A 21392-nucleotide genomic window follows, 5' to 3' on the forward strand; every position below is an offset into this window, starting at 1 on the left:
GCAGCATGTTTGACTCCTTTTTTTTGCAGCTCTAGGGCCCCACAAGTAGAACAGCGTTGAAATGGAAACTGAATTTATGAGGCAGAAACCTGCAGCAAACCAAACTCAGGATGACACTGGATCAAGTGGTCGAGGGAAACAGAAGGTTTGGAAAGGGTTTTTGGAATCAGTTGTTGTGCTACTCCAGTGTTTGTGATCACATTTTCTAACTCAGTCGTGTGGGGATGTTGTAAACAGGCTTTTGGGACCCACCATCAGCTGTAACCCAATTTAAGAAATATATGGAGCTTGGTTCCATTGAATGTGTCTGTTACAGGAAGCAAAATTGTGTTCTTTTTTTTGGTTTTTTATTTAGTGACTTATTTTTTGCCTATTGCCTCTGACTGCAGCATCTGGGGTTCCCACCCACCAATTGAGAATGACAGGTCTATGCATCCGATTTCTGAACCACTTTCCAAGGAAAGCCAAGGGTCAAAGTAGAGAGGGAATATCTGCAATTTCACCTGGACATTTTTTGAAAACCACCAAAAGCGACATGGTGACTTAACAGTTTTCAGGGCCTCAACCTTTTTATGAAGAATGTTTAGCTGTCTGTAAGCCAGCTGAGCGCTTAACCAATGCAGTCGCTTGTATGAGTGAGTGAGTGAGCAACTTGCTTTATAGACATAATTCACCCCGTGAAAAGTGAACTACAAAATCTGTTATTTGGGGATTTTAGGTCATGAAAAGTGAGTCATGTAGAAACAGTTTTGCTTTCCACCAAAGACAAAATGAATTCTGTGCTTCTTAATAAAGTGTCAACATTGCTGACATTTTATCCAGTAGTCAAGAATTTGTTGCTCATAGAACTGCAGTTACATTCTAGTAACTATTAGCAGTTACATCCAAGTAACACACAGCTTTATTTACATGTATTTATTTAGATTTATGTGGAAAATGTGCAGATTATTGTTTATCATACTAGCAGCTAATCACACAACCGCATCAAAATAATCGGAAAACAAAATGAGAAATGTGTTGCACACTCCACAAAGACCCACAGCACCAAATACTGACAACACATCACATGACCAGACACAGCCAAATCTACCACAAGAATGAGAAACGCACATTTGTTTGTGTTCTGCTATTCACTCATGTAGTGCCCTCACCACAGATGGAGCCAATCCCACCTACATAGGGTCCACTAAAGGGCAACTGTAAAATGAAATCGGGGCACTGTGAAGTAGGCAAAAATTAAATAACCTTCCCTGCCACAACACAAATCTATATGCCAATCATTAGAAAAAAATATAGTGACTAATAAATAATCAACCAAACAACCCCCTCCCCCCCAAAAAATGAATCAGTGAGTCATATAAATCAGAAAAAAGGCAAAAAAATCAGTGTTATTTTTCAAAGATGTAGAATGAAACATTTCAAAACATATTTTTTAATGTCAATTTTTTTTCTACACCAGCATCATTTGAACCTCTTTATAATTGTGTATTCATCTCTGTTTTTGTTTGTGTTATTAATGCTGTGAAACTGCATCATTTTCAGGACACAACACATGTCAAGATCAAGGTCCATACGATATGTGCAGATGTCCTCAGGAATGCTGCTTAAATGATGCAGTAGAAATACAAGCCAAGCTCCTCCTCATCTGTGATTGGTACAGGGAGTAAACTCAGCAGGTTGCTATAGGCTGCAGGAGCCTGAGGTGTGTGTGTGTGTGTGTGTGTGTGTGAGGGAGTCTGGGTGAGAGCGCTCAGAGACTCGCGGCAGCACTGGCCGCTCACATCACTTTAGCAGTCAAATGTGGTCCTCAACATAGCTCACAACCGGTGTCTTCAGCCGTACACACACACACATGGTTTCTGTCTATTTTAGCGATGAAATAGTCAGAGTAGCATTTACCTCTTGCTGTCTTCTCCCCGGCCTCCGCCTCAGTATCCGCAGTGAAGGAGAGAGAGGGAGGAAGACGGCGCCTGCAAGACACAGCGGAGGACTTTTCACACAAGTGCTCACACTTTACGGCTCACAGAGGGCCAGCGTGTAGAAGCCCCCTTTTTCCTTACCTTGCGACACATTCGGAGGGGGTGAAATGGGTAAAAATGGTTGTTTGGGTGATTACACGTTTACCTCCCTCCCTCTCTCCCTCCTTCCCTTCATCCCTCAGCCCCTCTCCTCCCTCTCTGCCCTCAACAGGGAGAGTGGCACTGTGGTAGTCGCCTCCGTGGGGATTGACACGCAGCCAAACTGTCTGATCCCAGAGGAAGGAAGTGGCTCCCTTCTCAAAGTGTAAACCGTGTTCTTTTCTTTTTTTGTCAAGTCCCGGAATTAATTAAATATCAGTTTTATTATCGGTAATGACGGCGACATCTGGCTGAATCACACACCTTCTGTCAATCATGATGACTTTCACACACAAGCTGTTTAAACTGCGAGCTTGTGTGTGTGTTTATTCATGTGACATTTATGGAAAAACTGTGGCTTTGTATCGGTGCTTTATCGATCGTGTGTGGCTTCCGTTTCATCTGCTATTACTTCTATAGGTGTATGAGCGACCTGTGTGTTTGAATGTGCGCCTGCGTGCGCTACATATGACACTAACATTTTGTTGTGTTTCTCCATCTGCTTGTTTTACGCCTCCACAAGTGTGTTTCTGCCTCTGCCTTTACATCTGTTGGTGTGATTGCCTCCGCGTGTGAGTGTCTGTTTGTGTGCGAGTGTGTGTATCCGGATTAGAAAGCACCCCCTCCTCCGTCCGCTCCCCCCCCCCCCCCCCTCACTCCTTGTCCTTTCATCATCTGCAAAATCAAACTCAGGCCCACAGAGGAGATTGTAAAGGCGCAAAGGATCTTCATTCCTCCGCCTTTGTGATGATATTGATGATGATGATGGCCAAGTGGACAGTTTGATTTTTGTGTGGCGAGCTAGTTATAAAGAATCAATATTATATCAAGGGGGTAACTTTGGTGATAAAGGACTTCAGCCACTCCGGCTATTCATCATAAGTCTGTAGCAAGCAGATAGGTCAAAAGAAATTATATTGCTCTAAAGAGAGTGTCTCCTTATCTCGCGGCAGCAGGGGAGTGGAGGACACGCCGATCGATACAGTAGCCGCCGTATACTCCTTGCAATTATCAATAGCTGATTTTGTCTTCCCGGGGCTGCATCTATTAATACTAGATAATAACACACACACACACACACATGCACACGCGCTCTCCCTTTAGACATCACTTCTTAGAGGATGATGGAAGACGGAGGAGGAGAAGAAAGGAAAGTTTGCTCTCAGGACGACCTTGTTGTCAACAGATTTTCCTCTCATATGAGGAGGAATCAGGGGAATAGACCAGTCAAAGAGAGAAGGGGGAGACGTGAAAGGGAGAAGGGGAAGAAGGGGGAGGCTTAGGACAGACTTTTTGTTGGGAAGAAATCATTGTCTCTTTCAAGAAAAAAAAAAAAAAAAAACAATCCATTGTGGAACAATTGCAATTAGATGTTCCTTTGAGCGGCTAGAGGCTGTTCTCGTCCTTATAGAGCTTTGATCCTTCATGATCCCAAATACTTTTCGGCGAATCTTGCGCTGCGTTGCTACCTTTATGTTATACTGTGGCCCCACGCTCACTTCCCTTGCTCTTTTCAAAGTAAAAGACTTGAAATTATATCGCAAAACAGGCCAAATATAAAGCAGACACAAGCAACAATGAAGACATTTCAACGGGGTCTTGTAGCTTAAACAACTTAAATCGTGAGGAATAAAAAGTCTATTAAAAGTGAGTTACAAAACAAACAAATCAGATTTAAAATGGAAATGATTATAAAGCCTCTTAATAACATAATGTTTGAGTCATAGTCTCTGGAATTCGCCTGAATTGAACCAATGAACATATGAATCGTCCTCATAAATGATACACTTTTGAACGAATTTCTGATCCATATTTTCACTTACAAACAAAAATGCCACGTTGACCATAAGGTACAGTGAAAAGTGAGAAGTATGAAGGCAGGCATGCTGTCTTTGTGCAGCGTGGGACTGCAGCTGCTTCAACGTCTGTATCATTGTTATTGATTCGTACCAGTATTTTAAAGACTCTTGTTCGCATCATACATCTGTTTAGAATCTTTGTTACCGAAACAGTGGGCTTTCCTTTTGACAAATTAAAGTGATGCAAGAACTAGTGTGTGTAGATTACAAAGGAGAGTTTCAAGTCCATTTTTTATGAAATATTTGGGGTTTCCTATGGAGATGAAATGCTATCATATTGCTGTGTACATTGTAGAAATAACTTGAACATTTCACTACATTTGATTTTTCAAACAAAGAGGAAAAAAAACAGTAAATTAAAAGTAATGAAATAAAAACTAAGATATGAATGAATCAGGTTCATCACAGGTCCTCCCAAAAACAGAACATTCTGGAGAGTTATTTTGTTGAGAGGAATTTGATAGATGAGATGACCTTTATCGTCACTGTAGCGATCTGAGTTTTTAAGACAGTACGTCTGAGCTGAAATTGTTCATTTTATTTGTTTATTTTATGCAACATTGTCTTATGTCAAATCATCATTACGCTGCATGTCTTTACAGTCAGGTAAACGTTCTTTATATATAAATATATATATATATATATATATATATATATATATATATATATATATATATATATATATATATATATATATATATGATAAATGACATTTCAGCTTCATGGATGATATCATCGTGTGGACAAATGAGGTTCCCTTCACACAGTAAAACAGAGGACTGCTGAACCCAGTACTGACACCCACAATGCTGCTGGCAAGACAATGTATTGTCAATACCGTCATTCATCATGGAAGGAAAATAATATATAAAAAATATATATATTACTAATAATAATAATACCAAATGAAGTGCATAATAGTGAGACTTACTTCCAAATAAAACGTTTTCGTTTTCTGTTACAGAAGGTGAAGAAAAGTATCCTATTGTTTATTAAATAACAATGCAATTATGATTCTAATGATCGTCATGTATAAAATACATTTTGTTGTACTGTTAAATGCTATCAATATAAAAGTTACTTGAAAGAGATGACCCTTTTTAAATATGCGTGACCAGCAATAGTGACACAGATGAACTGCATATACATTTCAAAATAAGAGCAGCGACCTTTGTTTCTCTCTCTCTCTAAGGTCTTTTTTTTACACCTAAGTTGTAGGTGGTTGCTGTATAGGTAAGTGGGTGGGTGAGCAGAGGGGGTCAAAAGTGGGTGTTCACACGGAGCAATTGAACAGTGGTACATCCTAGTGGTGGCTGCGAGCAATGGGCTGAACCTCTGCTTGGGGGTTAAACTCTCACTCACAGTCAGTCCCCCCACGCACACACACGGACCGACGCGAGGCTGCAGCACTTCCACTCTTTCCCCGACCTGCGCGCGCCACAACCCGGCGAGGAAGACAGCCGTCTCGCCCGGAGAACAAGCGGCGTTGAGTTTGGCAAAGATCCGCCAAACAATACAAACAAAAAAAAAACTGATCTTTTTTTTTTTGGATGAGCTTCACGCCACGGACCGACTGGAACTTCGTGGGAGAAATATAGAGATGCTTGTGTCGGACGCTTTAGTGAGTCTTTCTTAAGGAAAAAAAAGGAAGTTTGGACTTAAAAGAAGTTTGACAGAGATGGCGAAAGAGAGAGGAGCGAGCGACACTTTGCCAAAGTTGACGGCGGCGTGAGCGGAGCGCACGGAGGAGTTGGAGGAAGATTTGCGTTTTGCGTCGCTAAAAAGACACGGATCGCGTCTAAAAGATTGAAGCGGCTAATTGCTCAGCCCGTCCCTCATTATCATATCCAATGCGCGTCCTCTGGACCGCGGCCAGCCCTCCCCACCTTGCGCCGTTATTCACTATCATAACTATTATAGCGACATGCGCAATACAGCAGCAGAGTTTTTGATGCCTGCCCTCGCACCGAGACGCTGCTGACACAACTTTTTTTTTCCTCTTTTTGCGCGCTGATCCCGTGTCCGCTGATGTATCTGCAACACGCAGGGACATCCACAGCAGCTTCGCCACGATTGACGCCCACAGCAGCAGCAGCATGTCCCGACGCAAGCAAGCCAAGCCGCAGCACCTCAAGTCGGACGAGGATCCCGCATTAGCCGGGGTGACCTCCGAGCACGGTGAGTGGAGCCGCACCGCTTTACCCACTCTAACAAACACCCCTTTAGTACCAGTTTCACGCAACTTAATTCACTATTTCATTTGAAGAAAAATGACGCCAAGATGTGACTTGTGACTTTAAACCGTCTATTCGATTTGTTGTGATAAATAAAACACAACAAAAGCGCCTGAACGATTGAAAAACTTTGATCTCCGCGCAAAAGGCCTTATATTACAAAAAAGGCCTTCATCGAAATAAAAACATTTTTGCGACAACACATGAATCAGCTCACACTGCTGAAAGCAACTAAAATTCCACTCGATTATTTTTATCCGTCACTGAATTGAAACCTAAAACACGTTTGTTTGGGGGGGAGAGATTCAAGTGTTCTGCAGCAGGTCGAAGCTTGTTTTGTCATGGAAATGTTTTTTGTTTACCCCCCTCACATAAATTTTGCACACTTGATTTGCTCCCTTTTCACTCACATTGTCGACAAGATGGGTTGACAGCGCTCCAGAACCGATTCCTACATCTGCTACAGTGCCTTTTTTAATGTTTAATGCGAGGCAACCCGAGAGAAAATAAAGTGTAAAATGTCATTTTTAAATGATCAGCTTTTATTGACATTCGACTGAAATGAAAATACATGACAACTTAAAACATTTAAATGTGAATTAGTGTTTTATTCATAAATAAAATGCATTTAAAAAAAAAAAAAATAGATGAACAAATAAGTAGAACAGTTACTTCATATATTCATTAAATATTCCGTTTTTTTGAAAGAACACTCGAATACAAATGAATTAAAACGGTCTCTGAACCCACATATAAAGGGGGGATCTTGGTTACAATAGAATAGTGATGTAATCTCAAGGGAGCAGTTTCTTTGCATGGAGATTTGGAGTGTGTTTGTGTGTGTGTACACGGATCGCCTGATGGGTGACCTCAGTCTTTTTAGTGATATTTTAACAAGTCGGCGACGCAGACACGTCCATCAGGTTGCTCTCCTGTCGCTTTGCAACAACTGTGTCTTCACATTTTAAACATTACATCACAGACTATTTTGATTTAAAAATGAATGAAATAGACTTTTGTAAACCGTCTACTCCTTATTTCCTTCGGGCTGTGTGTTACTTAAAAAGAAGTGTTTCATATTTTACCATGATTTAATAGTGAAAAGAGAAGGTTGAACGTCCTCACTCTCCTCCTCCTCATGGGGTTTTCACTTCTTTCCAAGCAGGGAAGTAGCTGCACTTGGATACACACTTAGATAAACCCAGTAACGTCTCATCCGACATCGACACACCAGCTGCAAATGTCAGACTGTCAGTGTATCACCAAGCGTGATCAAATTCTCCATCGCCTTTTTGCGGCTCGTGACGACACTATTGATCGCCGGCTTGACAAATCCTTGCACAGAATGTGGATTTGAAAGTGGTCGGCCGACGCTTGAAACCTAACGTTTTGTATAAAGTCGATAAGGTTCTTCATAAGCTTGAGGAAGGAACGGGACAAGGTGATCTTGCCTCTTAAAGGCACATCTGTTTCGGTGAAAGCTCAGCAAGTCGCCCTTCAAAACACTTCAGTTTTGAAAAAAATAAAATAAAATCATGTGCCAACCAGCTCTTGTCTGGGAACTCATCTGCTCCCTCAGGCCTTCCGGACACCGGCCCTCCCAGAGGCATAAAGAGGGTGGGTTGATGTTCAAAAGGGGGTTAGGGGGTCTGCTTGGGAGTGCTTTTACAAAGCTTGCTGACTTAACCTTTGTCTGGCCGGGTCCTACCGCTGGATGTCAAGATGCTTGAACAATTAGAACATGCACGCCGGTGAACTTGGCAGCGCAGCTTACACGGCGTCCTGGAAAGTGTGAACAGAGCGAGAGGCTTTTCATCTCGCCACCAGTTCCTCTGCAGCCAGTGTGTGTGTGCGAGGATGTGCATGAGGACTTTGTGAAAGACATTAGATGGACGTGGAGCATGAAGGAAACCTCTCAAGAGACGGGCAAGCCAGATTTTTGGGGGATAAAGTTCTTGTTTCTCGAGTGAAACGCTCAAATGGCGAGTCTTTTATGTAGAACATGACCAGTGATGAAGTTAAAGGCTATCCTTCCATGTTTTACATACATTTTCTTTTTGTCCTCAACTTTAACCGTTCCAAAATACCTGTTCTTTAGACTGTCAAAGGACGCAGTCATATTACGCTAAAACAATTGATAACCATTCCAGTAGAAATAAACATTGACGCCAAAAAGATTGAGAATTTAATCCTAGATTTTTTAGGAAATATGAGCATGTTTCCAATGTGTCTATGATGGATCTGACAAAAGGGATGTAAACCTTAATACTGAATTGTTAATGCAAATATATATATTTTTTTTGAGTCACCAGGGAAGAAAAAAAAGTTTCTCGCAAATAGCTGATGAATACATTATTAATGTGTTTGCACATTCTTTCATAACTTCTAGTTCATTCGGCGTGAAGATGTTTGCTGACAGTGACAGCACAGTTGTTGCCCACTTCCCCTGCAGAGGGGCTTTTGTTCGCCTTTTGTTTTAATCCCCTCTTACCATTGGGTGCAGGCCGGCGGACCACCCACACTGTCGTGCCAGAGACGCCTTGAAGAAGGCACTCAAATATGACTGTGTCTTAATTACTACTCAGCACTGCAAACACACACATGAACAAGTAAGATCCTGATGGAGGGAGAGACCGGCCAAGCGAGGGGGGAATATTTGGGGTGGAGGGGTTTAGGAGGAGGCAGTTATTTGTCAAAGGGGAAGGAGTTTATTTTTCATTTTTTTTCATTTGAGGTTGACACCATTTTTGAAACACACCTCTCAATAGGAGATGAGACTCCCTTTACACCGGTCGGTGGAATTATTTTTCTGGAGCCTCCAGCATCTTCGGCTCCGTTGTCCCGTCCAGAGACGACAAGAGCCATCTTGACATGGAGTGTCGTCATTGAATACTGTATTGCTAACGCCTACACAAACAAATCGTTAATGTTTTGGCTGCTCCACATCTGCGGGCTACGACAATGGCCTCGCTGTCCGCGCAGATATGACTGTACCACTCTGCAGTGGTGCCGACCAGGCCGATGACACACACAGACACACACATCTGTTCTGCTGAGGAGTCCAATCCGAAGCACCGCTTGTCAATCCAGGGAGCACTAGCGGATCCAAAGCCACGGCTTTCACAAAATATTCCTCTTTCAAAAGAGCTGAGTTTTCATGGTGCTTCATTTGTAATAAAAGGCTAATTACTAATACTTAATAATAATAATGACATGTATAAATAACAATTTATTTGTCACATGGTTAAACTGTACATTACAGCAGAGTGAGAGAAAGTGAAAAGGAAAGCATTAATAACTAAACTAAATTATAAATTATAACTGTTCTAATGTATACAATAAAATATATTTTAAACAATATTTTAAAAGTGTTATTTAATACAGTAGCTTAGGATTCAGTTACAATAAATGTAACAATACTATATCATTCATTTAATATTATGAATGCAAAATCTATCTCTTTAAATACTGATATTGCATGGTTTATATTGTTAGCTTTTTTAATACACACAGCACAAACCAAATGAAGAGAAAAAAAAAACAGTTTCAATTGTTATGTGAGTTAAGAATGAGCTTATCCTCAAACAAATGCTATTCATTTGTCAACACATATATTCATTAAATTGTAGTTTACACTGGACGGTGTGGGAAGTGCACACACATAGACTGGTTAGATTTTGAATGTAAGTTGTGGTTAACACCTGCCCAGTCCACTAATACTGGTAACCCAGACATATTTGTCACTGTTCTTTCTTTCACTTGCTACCTGCACGTCACCGCTGCAGCAAACCTGGTTAAGAATGAGACGATTTGTAATTGCCCAGCGCTGCGTTCAATGCACGCCTCTGTGGCTTTTCACAGAATCGGTGGAAAGCATGAATACCTCATCTGATATAATATGTCAGATTAGCGGTTTCAGTTAGCATGCCAAAGATCGCTGTGCTAGATAACGGACGTGCGCATTCAACGTCCACAATCGCCCTATTGACTGTGTTCGGCTTAATATTTGCATCTCAGTAAGTGAAGACTCTTAAATGAATGAAAAAAAAACGTATTGGATTTTTTTTTTGCAGCTCTTCTTTTTACATGCTATAAAGAAATCAATACCCCCCTTGAATCCCCCCCCCTCACACACACACACACACACACACACACACACACACACAAACAGACCCTTCTTCTTAACTGTCTCACAAACACAAAACAACCGCAAAATGTTGCCTTCACACAGATGCACACGACAATAGCCGTTTCAAGTCAGTCGTAAATGCAAATGCAAGGCTCTCTGGAGATACGGCAGTGTTTTAACATTTCTATGGTGGCGACACTGCGTGTAGGGCATTGTGACTGTCTTTATAGCCACAACAATAACCTTGGAAAACAACCAACTATGAGCAATTTATACAGTATAAGCATGTTGCATGTGTGTTTAAGTCAAAAGTCTAACAATGTTCTGGCAATTTTGAGAGGGAATATGATGTTAAATTCAACGTTTCTTCTAAAAATCCTGACCACGGCGGAGGCGTCCTGCTACTGCCTTGGCACGCCACTGCTGTGAAAACATGTTTATCTGCATGCAAGTGTCATTTGTGCCAGGTAGCGTGTGTGTGTGAGGTCAGAGGCATACAAAGGCCTCCACTTGTAATTGTATGAATGAATAAAAGAGATTGACAGTAATACCGTTCTAATAACTAATCAGCTCAGCACAATGCCTACTCATTTGTGTTGACCTTTCGACCCTCAATTATGGAAATGAGTCCTGCTGTCCGCTGCTGGGCTAAGGAGATTTTCAGCCTGCTGTCACGTGTGGCTGACTTCCCCACTCGCTCCCCCGCTCCTTTTTATTTGTCAACTTATCCATTGGACTTAAGAACCCGCGATGTATATATATTTTTAATACATGTGTTTTTAACCTTCATACGACTGTCCTGCCCAAAGTGAGGATGAGAAAGCGGCGAGGGTCCAACCGCCTTTCTGTCAACAATTAATGAGGCATGTTTCCCCTTTGGCCAGAAATCACAGGAGGAGTGATGTATTTCTTTGCTAATTGCTTAAATGCGTTATACCACGGCATGCTCCCTTCGAAACGTTGGAAATTAAAGCAAGCATCACCAGAATTTTATGCAAACGCAGCAGAGCCAGTCAGCGGAGGCCTTTAAATGTTGACTAAGCCTGAATGGACTCATGTAGGTTTGAGCAGAAATGTCGCAGTTAAACATCTCGATCGATCTCAGTTGGCGATACAGTGCGATTCATTCCATGTTATTGGCGGAAATAGTGGCATTTCAAATTCAAATTTCTACGTCCAGTCTGGTGTTTAGGGAGCTATTTGATTTGACAAAGAAATAGATATCATTAGATCTGGGTTCAGGTGTAAATGAGGTCAAAGTTTTCAGGCAAGCATGGGCTTGTTTGACTCTGGTGGTTGCATGTGGAAAAGGAAGTGGCTTCCTACGACTGTGATTAAACATGTGTAACTAATCTTTGAGACTTTGCTGCCATGGCACTAGCATGTAATTTGTAGAGTCTTATATCAGAGTGCATGGACGGGAGGGGGGGAAAAAAAAAGGACCTAACACTCAGACACATTGTGGATATGAAGGATAATTATTGTTTTTCCGAATGCAACGCTATATTTTGCAGAGTATAATCTGCTCAGTAAAGACCGCACGATGGCACATTAAACTTTCCTTCAACACATTCCCTCTGACACGATAATAGTGGCCCTGTTTCAAGTTTTTAAGTCTGTCGTTCCGGGCTGAGAATTGCCTTTGCAATTCTAAATACGCCGGCGTTTGGAATTCAGGTGGAAATGACTGGCCGCTGATATCGGAGGGGAATCCTAATGGGGCCATCAAAGTCCTGCTTTGTACGCAACGGACGAGGCAGCTGTGAATTGTATGAAATATTGGAAATCAATACGTTCTATGGAATTTCATTAAGCGGCGGTATCCACAATTGATAGCGCCTCATAATTTGATGGATTGCACAAAGAAAATTATTAGCTGGCTCTATGGACCGGGTGTGAATGCACAAACCAGAGTCTGGAGGATCGGGGAACAATTCATGAAAGTAAATAACTAAATAAAAGGGGATTGATTTCTGTAATGTTAAAGGGGGATATAAAAAAAAGCAAAGGTTAAATCTTTGCAGCGCGACGAAATATGTGTTGATTCTGTATTGATTATACATTCATTAATTCCTTCTCTGCCTCCCCCACCTTTATTTCCTGTCCTCCTCCTTCCCCCGACTTTCTCCTCTCAGGCCGGGGTGAAGTGCTGGAAGATGCCGACAGCGGGAACGAGAGCCGGAGCGGAAGCGAGGAGACGCATGTGTGTGAGAAGTGTTGCGCGGAATTCTTCAAGTGGTCAGACTTCTGTGAACATTTAAAGAGCTGCACCAAGAACCCGCTGGTTCTAATAGTGAATGACAATGAGGGCACACCCAATTCCTCCCAGGAGTATCCCACCGAGCCTTCGCCTGTACCCAGCTGCCCCAGCGAGCAGGCTGACAGCGAAGACCCGAGGGAGGGCGGCCACAGTCCTGCCGCTGAGCTCGATGACATCCCGGAGACAACGGCCTTAAACGGGGTGAATGTTCTTGAAAAGGAGGATGAACAGATGGAGCTCGAGCTCTCCCCTGAAAAAAACATGGATTCTGAAGAGCGGGACATGACATCGCCTGAGCCAGACCTTTCCCTACCTCAGCTTGACGACGTTATCCCTGCGAATCTTCCAAACTACCCCATGCCAAGCACTAATGTTACCTTGGAGACCCTGCATGGCACTCGGGTTGCAGTTGCACAGTTTTCACAGAGCGTAAGGGCGGCAGCAGGCAGCGGAGTTTCCACCATGGCCATTCCTATGATCCTGGATCAGCTGATGGCCCTGCAGCAGCAGCAGATTCACCAGCTGCAGCTGATAGAGCAGATACGCAGTCAAGTGGCTCTGATAAATAGGCAGTCGGCCTCACAACAGGCAATCAACCACCATCACAATTCCGCCGTCGGACACCAAGGGGCTGGACCTGCCTGTGCTCCCCCTGTTGCAAACCAACTGCAACTGCACAACTTTATTGTCCCTCCTGTCCATCAGCTGCCAGTCAGGTTACCTGCGACACTCACTAGTCAAGGTCCTTCGCCTCTGACCTCAACAATTGAAGGATCTCTAACTCAAACAACACAAAGCAGAAGCCAGCCCCCGAACTCTCCGATGACCAACACCTCCTCAAATAACTCAGTTTTCCCGCCACCCGTGGGCTCTGGATTGTCGTCAATGCTTCCCTCCTGCTCATCCGCGGTCACGAATCTAAGCACGAGCAGCAGTGTAACTGGAAATGGGAGCATCAGCAGCAGCTCGGCTCTTTCCAGGAACTCCAGCACCCCTCCGTCGCTCAGCCACAATAGCCTGCTGAGCTCTGCCTCTAGTCTACCACTGATACCTCACAGCTCGTCCAGCAGCGTTATCTTTCCAAACCCGCTGGCAAGTATAGCAGCCACAGCCAATGCGCTTGACCCCCTTTCAGCTCTGATGAAGCATCGCAAGGGGAAACCTCCAAATGTGTCTGTATTCGACACTAAGCCCAGCTCTGAAGACCCCTTTTTCAAGCATAAGTGTCGATTCTGTGCCAAAGTATTTGGCAGTGACAGTGCACTACAAATTCACCTGCGTTCCCACACTGGAGAGAGGCCATACAAATGCAACATATGCGGAAATCGCTTTTCGACAAAAGGAAATCTAAAGGTTCATTTTCAGAGGCACAAAGAAAAATATCCACATATACAGATGAACCCTTATCCTGTGCCCGAGTACCTGGACAATGTGCCCACAAGCTCAGGCATCCCTTATGGTATGTCCTTGCCCCCAGAGAAACCAGTCACAACATGGCTCGACAGCAAACCAGTCCTTGCCACTGTTCCCACCTCGGTTGGCCTGCAGTTACCTCCGACGATACCAAGCATGATGGGGAGTTTTGGTGAATCTCCAAGCCTCACGCCACTTAACAGGTCCCCTCAGAGACCTTCACCCCCCTCCAGTGAGTGTGCATCACTGTCTCCTAATATTCTTATTGATTCTGGCATGACCACTACGTCACCATCCCCCAAACCCTCCCTGGGGAGTGATCCACCTCCTCTACTGAAGCCAGAAGGTGTTCTGCTGCCCCCAACCTGCTCTACACGACCTAGCGACGTCACCACTACCACAAGTACAGTCACTCAAGTGGTTCTTTCTAGCGCCGTCACCCCCACATCGTCCAGCGCTACCCAGATGATGGATCCTCTCAACAGCCCAAACTCGGGTTCCAATCCAGTCTCCCATCCTGTCCTTCCCATGCTGTCAGACCAATTTAAAGCTAAATTTCCCTTCGGAGGCCTCCTTGACTCTATGCAAACTTCAGAGACATCCAAGTTGCAGCAGCTGGTTGAGAACATTGACAAAAAAATGACGGACCCCAACCAGTGTGTGATCTGTCACCGTGTTCTCAGTTGTCAGAGTGCTCTAAAGATGCATTACCGCATCCACACCGGCGAGAGGCCATTCAAATGTAAAATATGTGGGCGGGCATTCACTACCAAGGGAAATCTGAAAACCCACTTTGGGGTTCATAGGTCCAAACCCCCACTCAGAGTCCAACACTCCTGCCCGATATGTCAAAAAAAGTTCACAAATGCTGTTGTCCTGCAGCAGCACATCCGAATGCACATGGGAGGGCAGATCCCCAACACTCCGGTCCCAGAGAGCCTCCAGGAAATGGAGACAGACCTTTCTTACGACGACAAGAGTTTAGATGCAATGAGTAATTATGATGATGACCTTATTGATGAAATGGAGCAGGCTTTAGATGATGAAGTCGACTTTAAAGAGGGAGAGCTGGACCCATCTAAACCCTATTCACCCGGGAGCTCACCGCCGTCTTCCATAATGTCCAGCATAGCTGCGATGGAGAACCAGATGAAGATGATCGACTCTACTGTCAACATGACGCACTCATTCGCTCAAAAGTCTGAAAATGGCAGCAATGTTGTCGGTGAGAATAACTGCTTTACTACAGATTCTCTGTCAGCAGTAGGGGATACGGAATGTCAAAGCTTGGGAAGTCCCGCTTTGTCAGAGTCCTCTGGCTCTATGCAGCACTTATCCCCAGCTCACAGCCATTCTGAGAGCCAACAATCCAAGTCTCCGGCTACACTCAACAATAATAATAACAGCGGTTCCATGACAGCGGAGGAGGGCCAGGAGAAAAATACAGCTGGCTTGGCAACAGTGAAGTCAGAAAAATCAGAAACCCCGTCGCCGCTTTCTGCAACAGAAGGCAATGGGGCCCTTGACCTAACCGCCACTCAACCAGCGAGGCACTTTATCAAGGAGGAGAGCCACTTCAACATGCTGTTTCTCAGCAGAGACCGAGGTATGTACACGCAAAAAATACTCCGAATAAATGACAAATAAAAATAAATTACATTTTTAAACCATTTATTTGGTACCACTGACATTTTGAACATAAAGTTGCACTATAGCACTGAGAAAAAATGTGATATAATTTTAATATTCATCTCAACCCTCTCTGTTACAGGGTTGAACACTCCGAATTTGATGAGCACTGCATCAAACATGATCAAAATGGAGATGAACGGACACGGCAAATCAATGTCCATGAGCGACAGTTCCCACTTGCCGGTGGGCATACAAGTCCCTGCTGCGGCGCCGCAGACCACGATGAGCCCCAGCATTAACCCCATGTTGGCGCCCCCACCGCCCCGTCGCACTCCCAAGCAGCACAACTGCCACTCCTGTGGGAAGAATTTCTCCTCTGCCAGTGCTCTGCAAATACACGAGCGCACACACACTGGAGAGAAGCCTTTCGCTTGCTCTATCTGTGGAAGGGCGTTTACGACAAAAGGCAACCTCAAGGTAGGCGTCTGAAAGAAAGCCGCATCTCCAGGGTGCTGTTTTTCTATGTGATAATCATTCATTGACTTTATCCTAGGTGCACATGGGAACACACATGTGGAACAACGCGCCAGCCCGCAGGGGTCGCCGACTGTCTGTGGAGAATCCAATGGCCCTGTTGGGTGGGGATGCCATGAAGTTCAGTGAGATGTTCCAGAAGGACCTGGCGGCGCGTGCGATGAATGTTGACCCAGGCTTTTGGAACCAGTACGCGGCTGCCATCACCAACGGGCTGGCCATGAAGAACAATGAGATCTCTGTGATACAGAACGGAGGCATTACACAGTTGCCCGTCAGCCTCAGTAGCGCCGGAATCACTTCTTTGGGAGCAATCCCCGGCGGAATGGACCGGCTTCACACTGGCAGCAGCCCTCCAATGACTGGCATGGAGAAAGCTGCTCTGGAGGTCGGGGCTAACCGGCCATTCTCCAGGTTCATGGAGGAAAATAAAGAGATTGGGATCAACTAAAGAAACCTCTCTGTGCGACTCCACTAGGCGTTTAGCGAGAAGCAAGAGTCTGCTGGTAACAAAAGAAACTGCTGATTCAGTCTAAAACTCTTGTGTGCTACGTTGTGTACAGAGTATTTTTGCTTTTCGTTTTTGGAACTATAGTATTTGGTCTTAATTAGAGGTCGCCGGCCTTTTTTCCATCCTTCTCCACTTGATATTTCGCTGATACGAAGAATTATTTGTCTCTTGTTTGAGAATATGTCGTCTTGCAAGATTTGCATGGTCCTTATGGTTTTCATCAGTATGTTCGACTGCTTTTAACAAATTCCTCGGAATGCCAGGATCCGGCCTCCTTATGACAGGCAAGCATCTTGGACTGGACTCAAACAGAACAGACACTCTGACCCCTGTTTATAACGGCTCTTTGGAACGTAAAGGGGCCCTGAATAGACTGAAGTATAGTGTTTCTGTGCTCGCCTGATGTTTTGTTTTTCATGAATTAGAAAACTTGAAAAAAAAAAAAAGCTGTTTGAACTATTTTAATCTTTACATCTAGTCTCCCAGCATTGTCTTATAATATTGTCCTGTGTCTTTAGTATTTATGATATTGACAAAAAAAGCGGGTATACAAAATATATTTAATGGCCCAAGCGTTTTATTGATTCATTTGTTTTCTAAACTGCAGTCTTCACTGATGAATATCTCTTTTCCTTAAAGACGACATGTGATGTGAGTCCAACAGAGAAAGAAAACAGTCGGTTTTATTTGGGTATCTGTTGAGATGACTATGTATCTCATGACATGTACATGAAGCTAGAGATATTGGAAGCTGCTATGACCACGTACCCCTCCTGCTTTTAACCTTTGTAAAAAGAAAAGAAGTGAACCTTTTGAAGAAATATCTATGTATAGAAATACAGACAAATCTAAAAACAGGTATGCATATTTTGTATCACATTAAGATAGACATCATGAGTTGAGAGTATTTGTCATGTTTGTGAATGCACTTTTTAAAAGCAAGACGTTTTGTCTGTGAGTTACCGTAAACCTTTCAACTGAGCTATCTATCACGTGCTGTTTTCATCGTTTCCAGCGTACCACTCCTACTACTTGCAGAGTTGTTCCTCTGTATTTGCATCTGTGCTCTTAGTCAGAGTGCGAGCTCATCACTCAATCAAACCTTCGTAAATAATAATAATAAAACAAAGAAAACAGGTGTGTCTTTGAATTACTGACTTTTGCCCTGTTCCAATGCAACACTATCTTTCTTTTTTTATTTTTATTTTTTATTATCATTGTTGATTTGCAACGTTCATTCTCCTTGTTATTCAATTGGATTTTGCGCAAATGATGAATTTATTGTTTTGCTCATATAAAATACACATTTAAGGCTTACTTTATTTCATAAATATTCTCCTGGAAATCAATAACAGTAATCAATTCTGAGTATATGTTTTGAAGGAATATTAATTATGTATGAATATTGAATACATAGTTAATAGTTTCAGATGTTTTTTTTTCCCCCTTTGTTGCTTTATGAATTATAAATGGAGCATAGGTACTTTGGGGCATAGTACAGTGCCTTTTCCTCATCTAAAAGATGCATGTAAAAATAAATACACAAACAGACCATTTGCCCCTAAATTCTTGACATAAATTATTTCTGGCTATAATTGGTATTTTCCATTATTATTATAATTTGAATTTAAGCAATAGAAAATCATGAATAACTACACATTGAGTCATATATTACCTTCATTTATTTATAAATTTATTTAATGTGTGATAACAAGTGTATACTATATATATATATATATATATATATATATATATATATATATATATATATATATATATATATATATATATATATATATATATATATATAATAGAAAAAAATATATATACTTACTTATGGTTCAGGAGTATAGTTTTGTCGTTCCTCATTTGAGTATTTTTACTCTGTTACCTGAGTCGCACATTACAATTAAATCTCAATGCACTTCCATCATACAATTTTTATTCTGCTTAATTTACTCTTTGACTGTGGCAGACAGATTAGCTTGTTCGTGTTGTGTCGGTGTTAAGTCTGCCCTGAGGAGCGACTGGGCTCGCTCCAGTAATGCATGGTGCACTTGATAAGGCCGTTGTGTTGGACAATGCCCTGTCAGCTGATCGCACAAGCTTAGTCAGTGCAATTGTCAAGTCATTTAAGAAGTAATTTCAACTCCTTCTCCCCATGAAGGTGCTTATTTTGCTCATATTCCAGCTGAGGCAGAAGCACGTTCCTGTCATTCTTCGACTCATGTGCCCGCATTTAGTGAGGCACACAATATGAATTCATATAAAGACTCTTGTCTGGGCCAATTGTGGTCGGATTAATAACACAATCCAGTGCCCTGTTCTTGGTCAACCATGGGAATATTAAGTAAGCGCTCAAGTGAAGAGGCATTTAATTCCAATGACACTCCATTATAGCACGGAACGGAGTATAATATGTTCGGTTTTTGCTTCCAGCAGTGCAGCACGGTGGAAATCCAAACACATTTTCAGCCAATTAAATGGCAAAAAATATATAAAAATATGGATAAAAAAATGATTTTGAATGACAATCCGCTGTCGGCTAACCTGGGTTTGGAAAAGTCGTAACCATCAGGTCGCCACTGGAGTACAGGACTAAGGATTGGAGATCACTGCCCTGGATTTGAGTTGAGTTTGAGTTAAGACGGACTTCACTTTATTCCACCCACTTCATGCGTGATGAGTTTGAATAGATGCAGGACAGCACCTGTATGTTTAAGTCCTTGGTTAGCACCACATTCAATGATCCTCGAGATATTATTTTTATAGGGGTGAGCTGGGGTGAGAATTGTCCTCTACAATCACCACAGATTTACAGAAGGGGAGCAAAGAGTTATTGAAGTTATAATGGAATTGTGACAAGTGCTGGCAGATATTAGGGATAGACTCTTATTTTCACCCTCATAGGGTCAGGGAGGATTGTGCCTATGTAATGCTAAAGTGCCCAACCATTCTACAGAGTTTGACTTTGTGCATATAGAGTGAGGTAGAGAGAGAGAAATAACATGGAATTTTCATGAAAATCTCACTGTGAAATAGTGAGTAATGCATTCAATGTTTTCTTCTCATCTACATTTTCATGGGTTTTGTGGGCGACTTGTTTGAAGGGAATATGTGTTAGATTTGGGCTGGGCACCAGCGCGAACAGACGGCCCATCATTGGGACGGGGCTGTCGACTGTTTGTTTAATGCCCTGCCTACTGTGAAAGTCTCTGTGAAACAGGCGCAGTAAATATCCCCATTGATCCAGAGGCAGGGGGCCCTATGATGATGTAGTGGCGGGGAGCCACAGGAGTAAATCTAACCGACAGTAATCCAATCCCATTCTCAAGGCTCTGGGATCTGAGATAGGTGCTTTAAATCCAAAAGTGTTGTCTTTTTGCACAATTTCCTCACCTTTGTTGCTTTTGCTTCTCTTGTGTTTCTCTTTTTTTTCTCCGCTTGGGTGTCTGTCTTGAATCATTCTTGTGTGGCGTCACCTCAATTTCAGGTGAAAGGCTGCGGCACTTGATTTATTATGCTCTCAAGTTACACCGTATACAAACCTAAAGCTTGTTAACGTGTCCATAAATTAATGAGGGCTGAGCAATTCCATATGATCGCGATCGAAAAAGTAATCATCTTGATATGTTTATGAGCTACAATGTTGCTGTACCGGGAGCACGAGCACAAACAAATCAATGCAAAAAAGGTTCTGCAGTAGTTTTCATTCTACATGTATTTTAACTCATCATAAACACCTCACTCCATGTCATAACACTCTTTAAAGTGTCAGACACATCTTCGGAACAATGCAGAAATATGCAGCATAAAATGATGACACTGCCAACAAAGTGGATTCTGTTGAAGTGAATCAAATTCAGAGCGGTGTTGCACAAAGCAAGAACCAGAAACAGGCCTTTGTGACGTCACTGGAGGAAGATCTGTCCGCCACCATCAGAATGCATGTAAAAAAGCTCCTTAGCTTCAGTATCAGAGGAGAAATGCTGAACCTTGGCATGACTGTTGGACGTTCTAATGGAGCCAGTGAGCATGTGCGCATGTTCTTCTCACCAAAAGATGAAGCGCTTCATATGAAATAGGTGAAGCAAGTTTAAAGAATGAGGAAGAGTGGCAGCATTCTCATTATTTTCCCCAGAGAGTTTGCCGGAAACCGGCTTTGAAGCCAACAACAAATGCCCACTGTTTTCCGAAGTAAAAAAAAAACAGGAAGCGATGATACCAACCAATCAAAACAGCGGAAAGAAGCTATTAAAAACGGCGGTGAGGAGGAGTCAGTCCCACTGTTTACCCACAACGCATTATACATTTTGTACTGCTGACCCTTCTGAAGAGAATTTTACGTGTTTCATGTTCAGACACTTCACCCTCTCACAATAGTCTGAGTCGTTGCTTCCACAACAACGTGGTTCGAATAAAAAATATATGTTTCATTCATAATAACTTCCTCAAAAACCATTGACAAAGCCGCCAGGTGACGTCACAAATTGGCACGTATGAAACTTTGTCAGAAACACAATGTATTCTATGGTAGTATATGGGAAACAAAATTCTATTGTTTTTTTTTTTTTTTGAAAACCTGGTATTACCTCTTTCTAATTCTGTACTGGTTGATGGTAATGTCGGTGACAGTTTAGCTGGCAGATGTACGACCCTATTGTCATCTACAGCCACAAACTAGTGATGCAAAAACAAGATTT

At 42.6% G+C, this 21392-nt stretch overlaps 1 protein-coding gene and 1 long non-coding RNA gene across 2 annotated transcripts in view; one reads left to right on the forward strand and one right to left on the reverse strand.

Annotated features, from left to right (window-relative positions):
- Positions 1-2240, reverse strand: part of LOC128767988 (uncharacterized) — a 43865-nt gene extending 41625 nt beyond the window's left edge. Inside the window, exons 1-2 of the long non-coding RNA XR_008416202.1 lie at positions 2061-2240; positions 1900-1970 (exon numbers count right to left, since the gene is read on the reverse strand). This is a non-coding gene — a long non-coding RNA (uncharacterized LOC128767988). The remainder of the gene's footprint in view (positions 1-1899; positions 1971-2060) is intronic.
- A 3104-nt stretch (positions 2241-5344) lies between these two features.
- sall3a (spalt-like transcription factor 3a) lies at positions 5345-17820 on the forward strand. The gene is made up of 4 exons (XM_053880434.1): positions 5345-6154; positions 12475-15618; positions 15784-16121; positions 16198-17820. The coding sequence occupies exons 1-4, from the start codon at positions 6073-6075 to the stop codon at positions 16627-16629; spliced, it is 3996 nt and encodes a 1331-aa protein (XP_053736409.1). The 5' UTR covers positions 5345-6072; the 3' UTR covers positions 16630-17820.
- The last annotated feature ends 3572 nt before the right edge of the window (positions 17821-21392 follow it).

Source organism: Synchiropus splendidus, chromosome 12, assembly GCF_027744825.2.
Source record: "Synchiropus splendidus isolate RoL2022-P1 chromosome 12, RoL_Sspl_1.0, whole genome shotgun sequence".
NCBI lineage: Eukaryota > Metazoa > Chordata > Actinopteri > Syngnathiformes > Callionymidae > Synchiropus > Synchiropus splendidus.

What these genes read in the sequence shown, in the direction of transcription:
- sall3a (XM_053880434.1), top strand. Translation starts at nt 6,073, where the DNA reads ATGTCCCGACGCAAGCAAGCCAAGCCGCAGCACCTCAAGTCGGACGAG. An exon ending in GTTTCTCAGCAGAGACCGAG is followed by an intron (nt 15,619 to 15,783) that starts GTATGTACACGC and finishes TCTCTGTTACAG; the next exon opens with GGTTGAACACTCCGAATTTG. An exon ending in CGACAAAAGGCAACCTCAAG is followed by an intron (nt 16,122 to 16,197) that starts GTAGGCGTCTGA and finishes ACTTTATCCTAG; the next exon opens with GTGCACATGGGAACACACAT.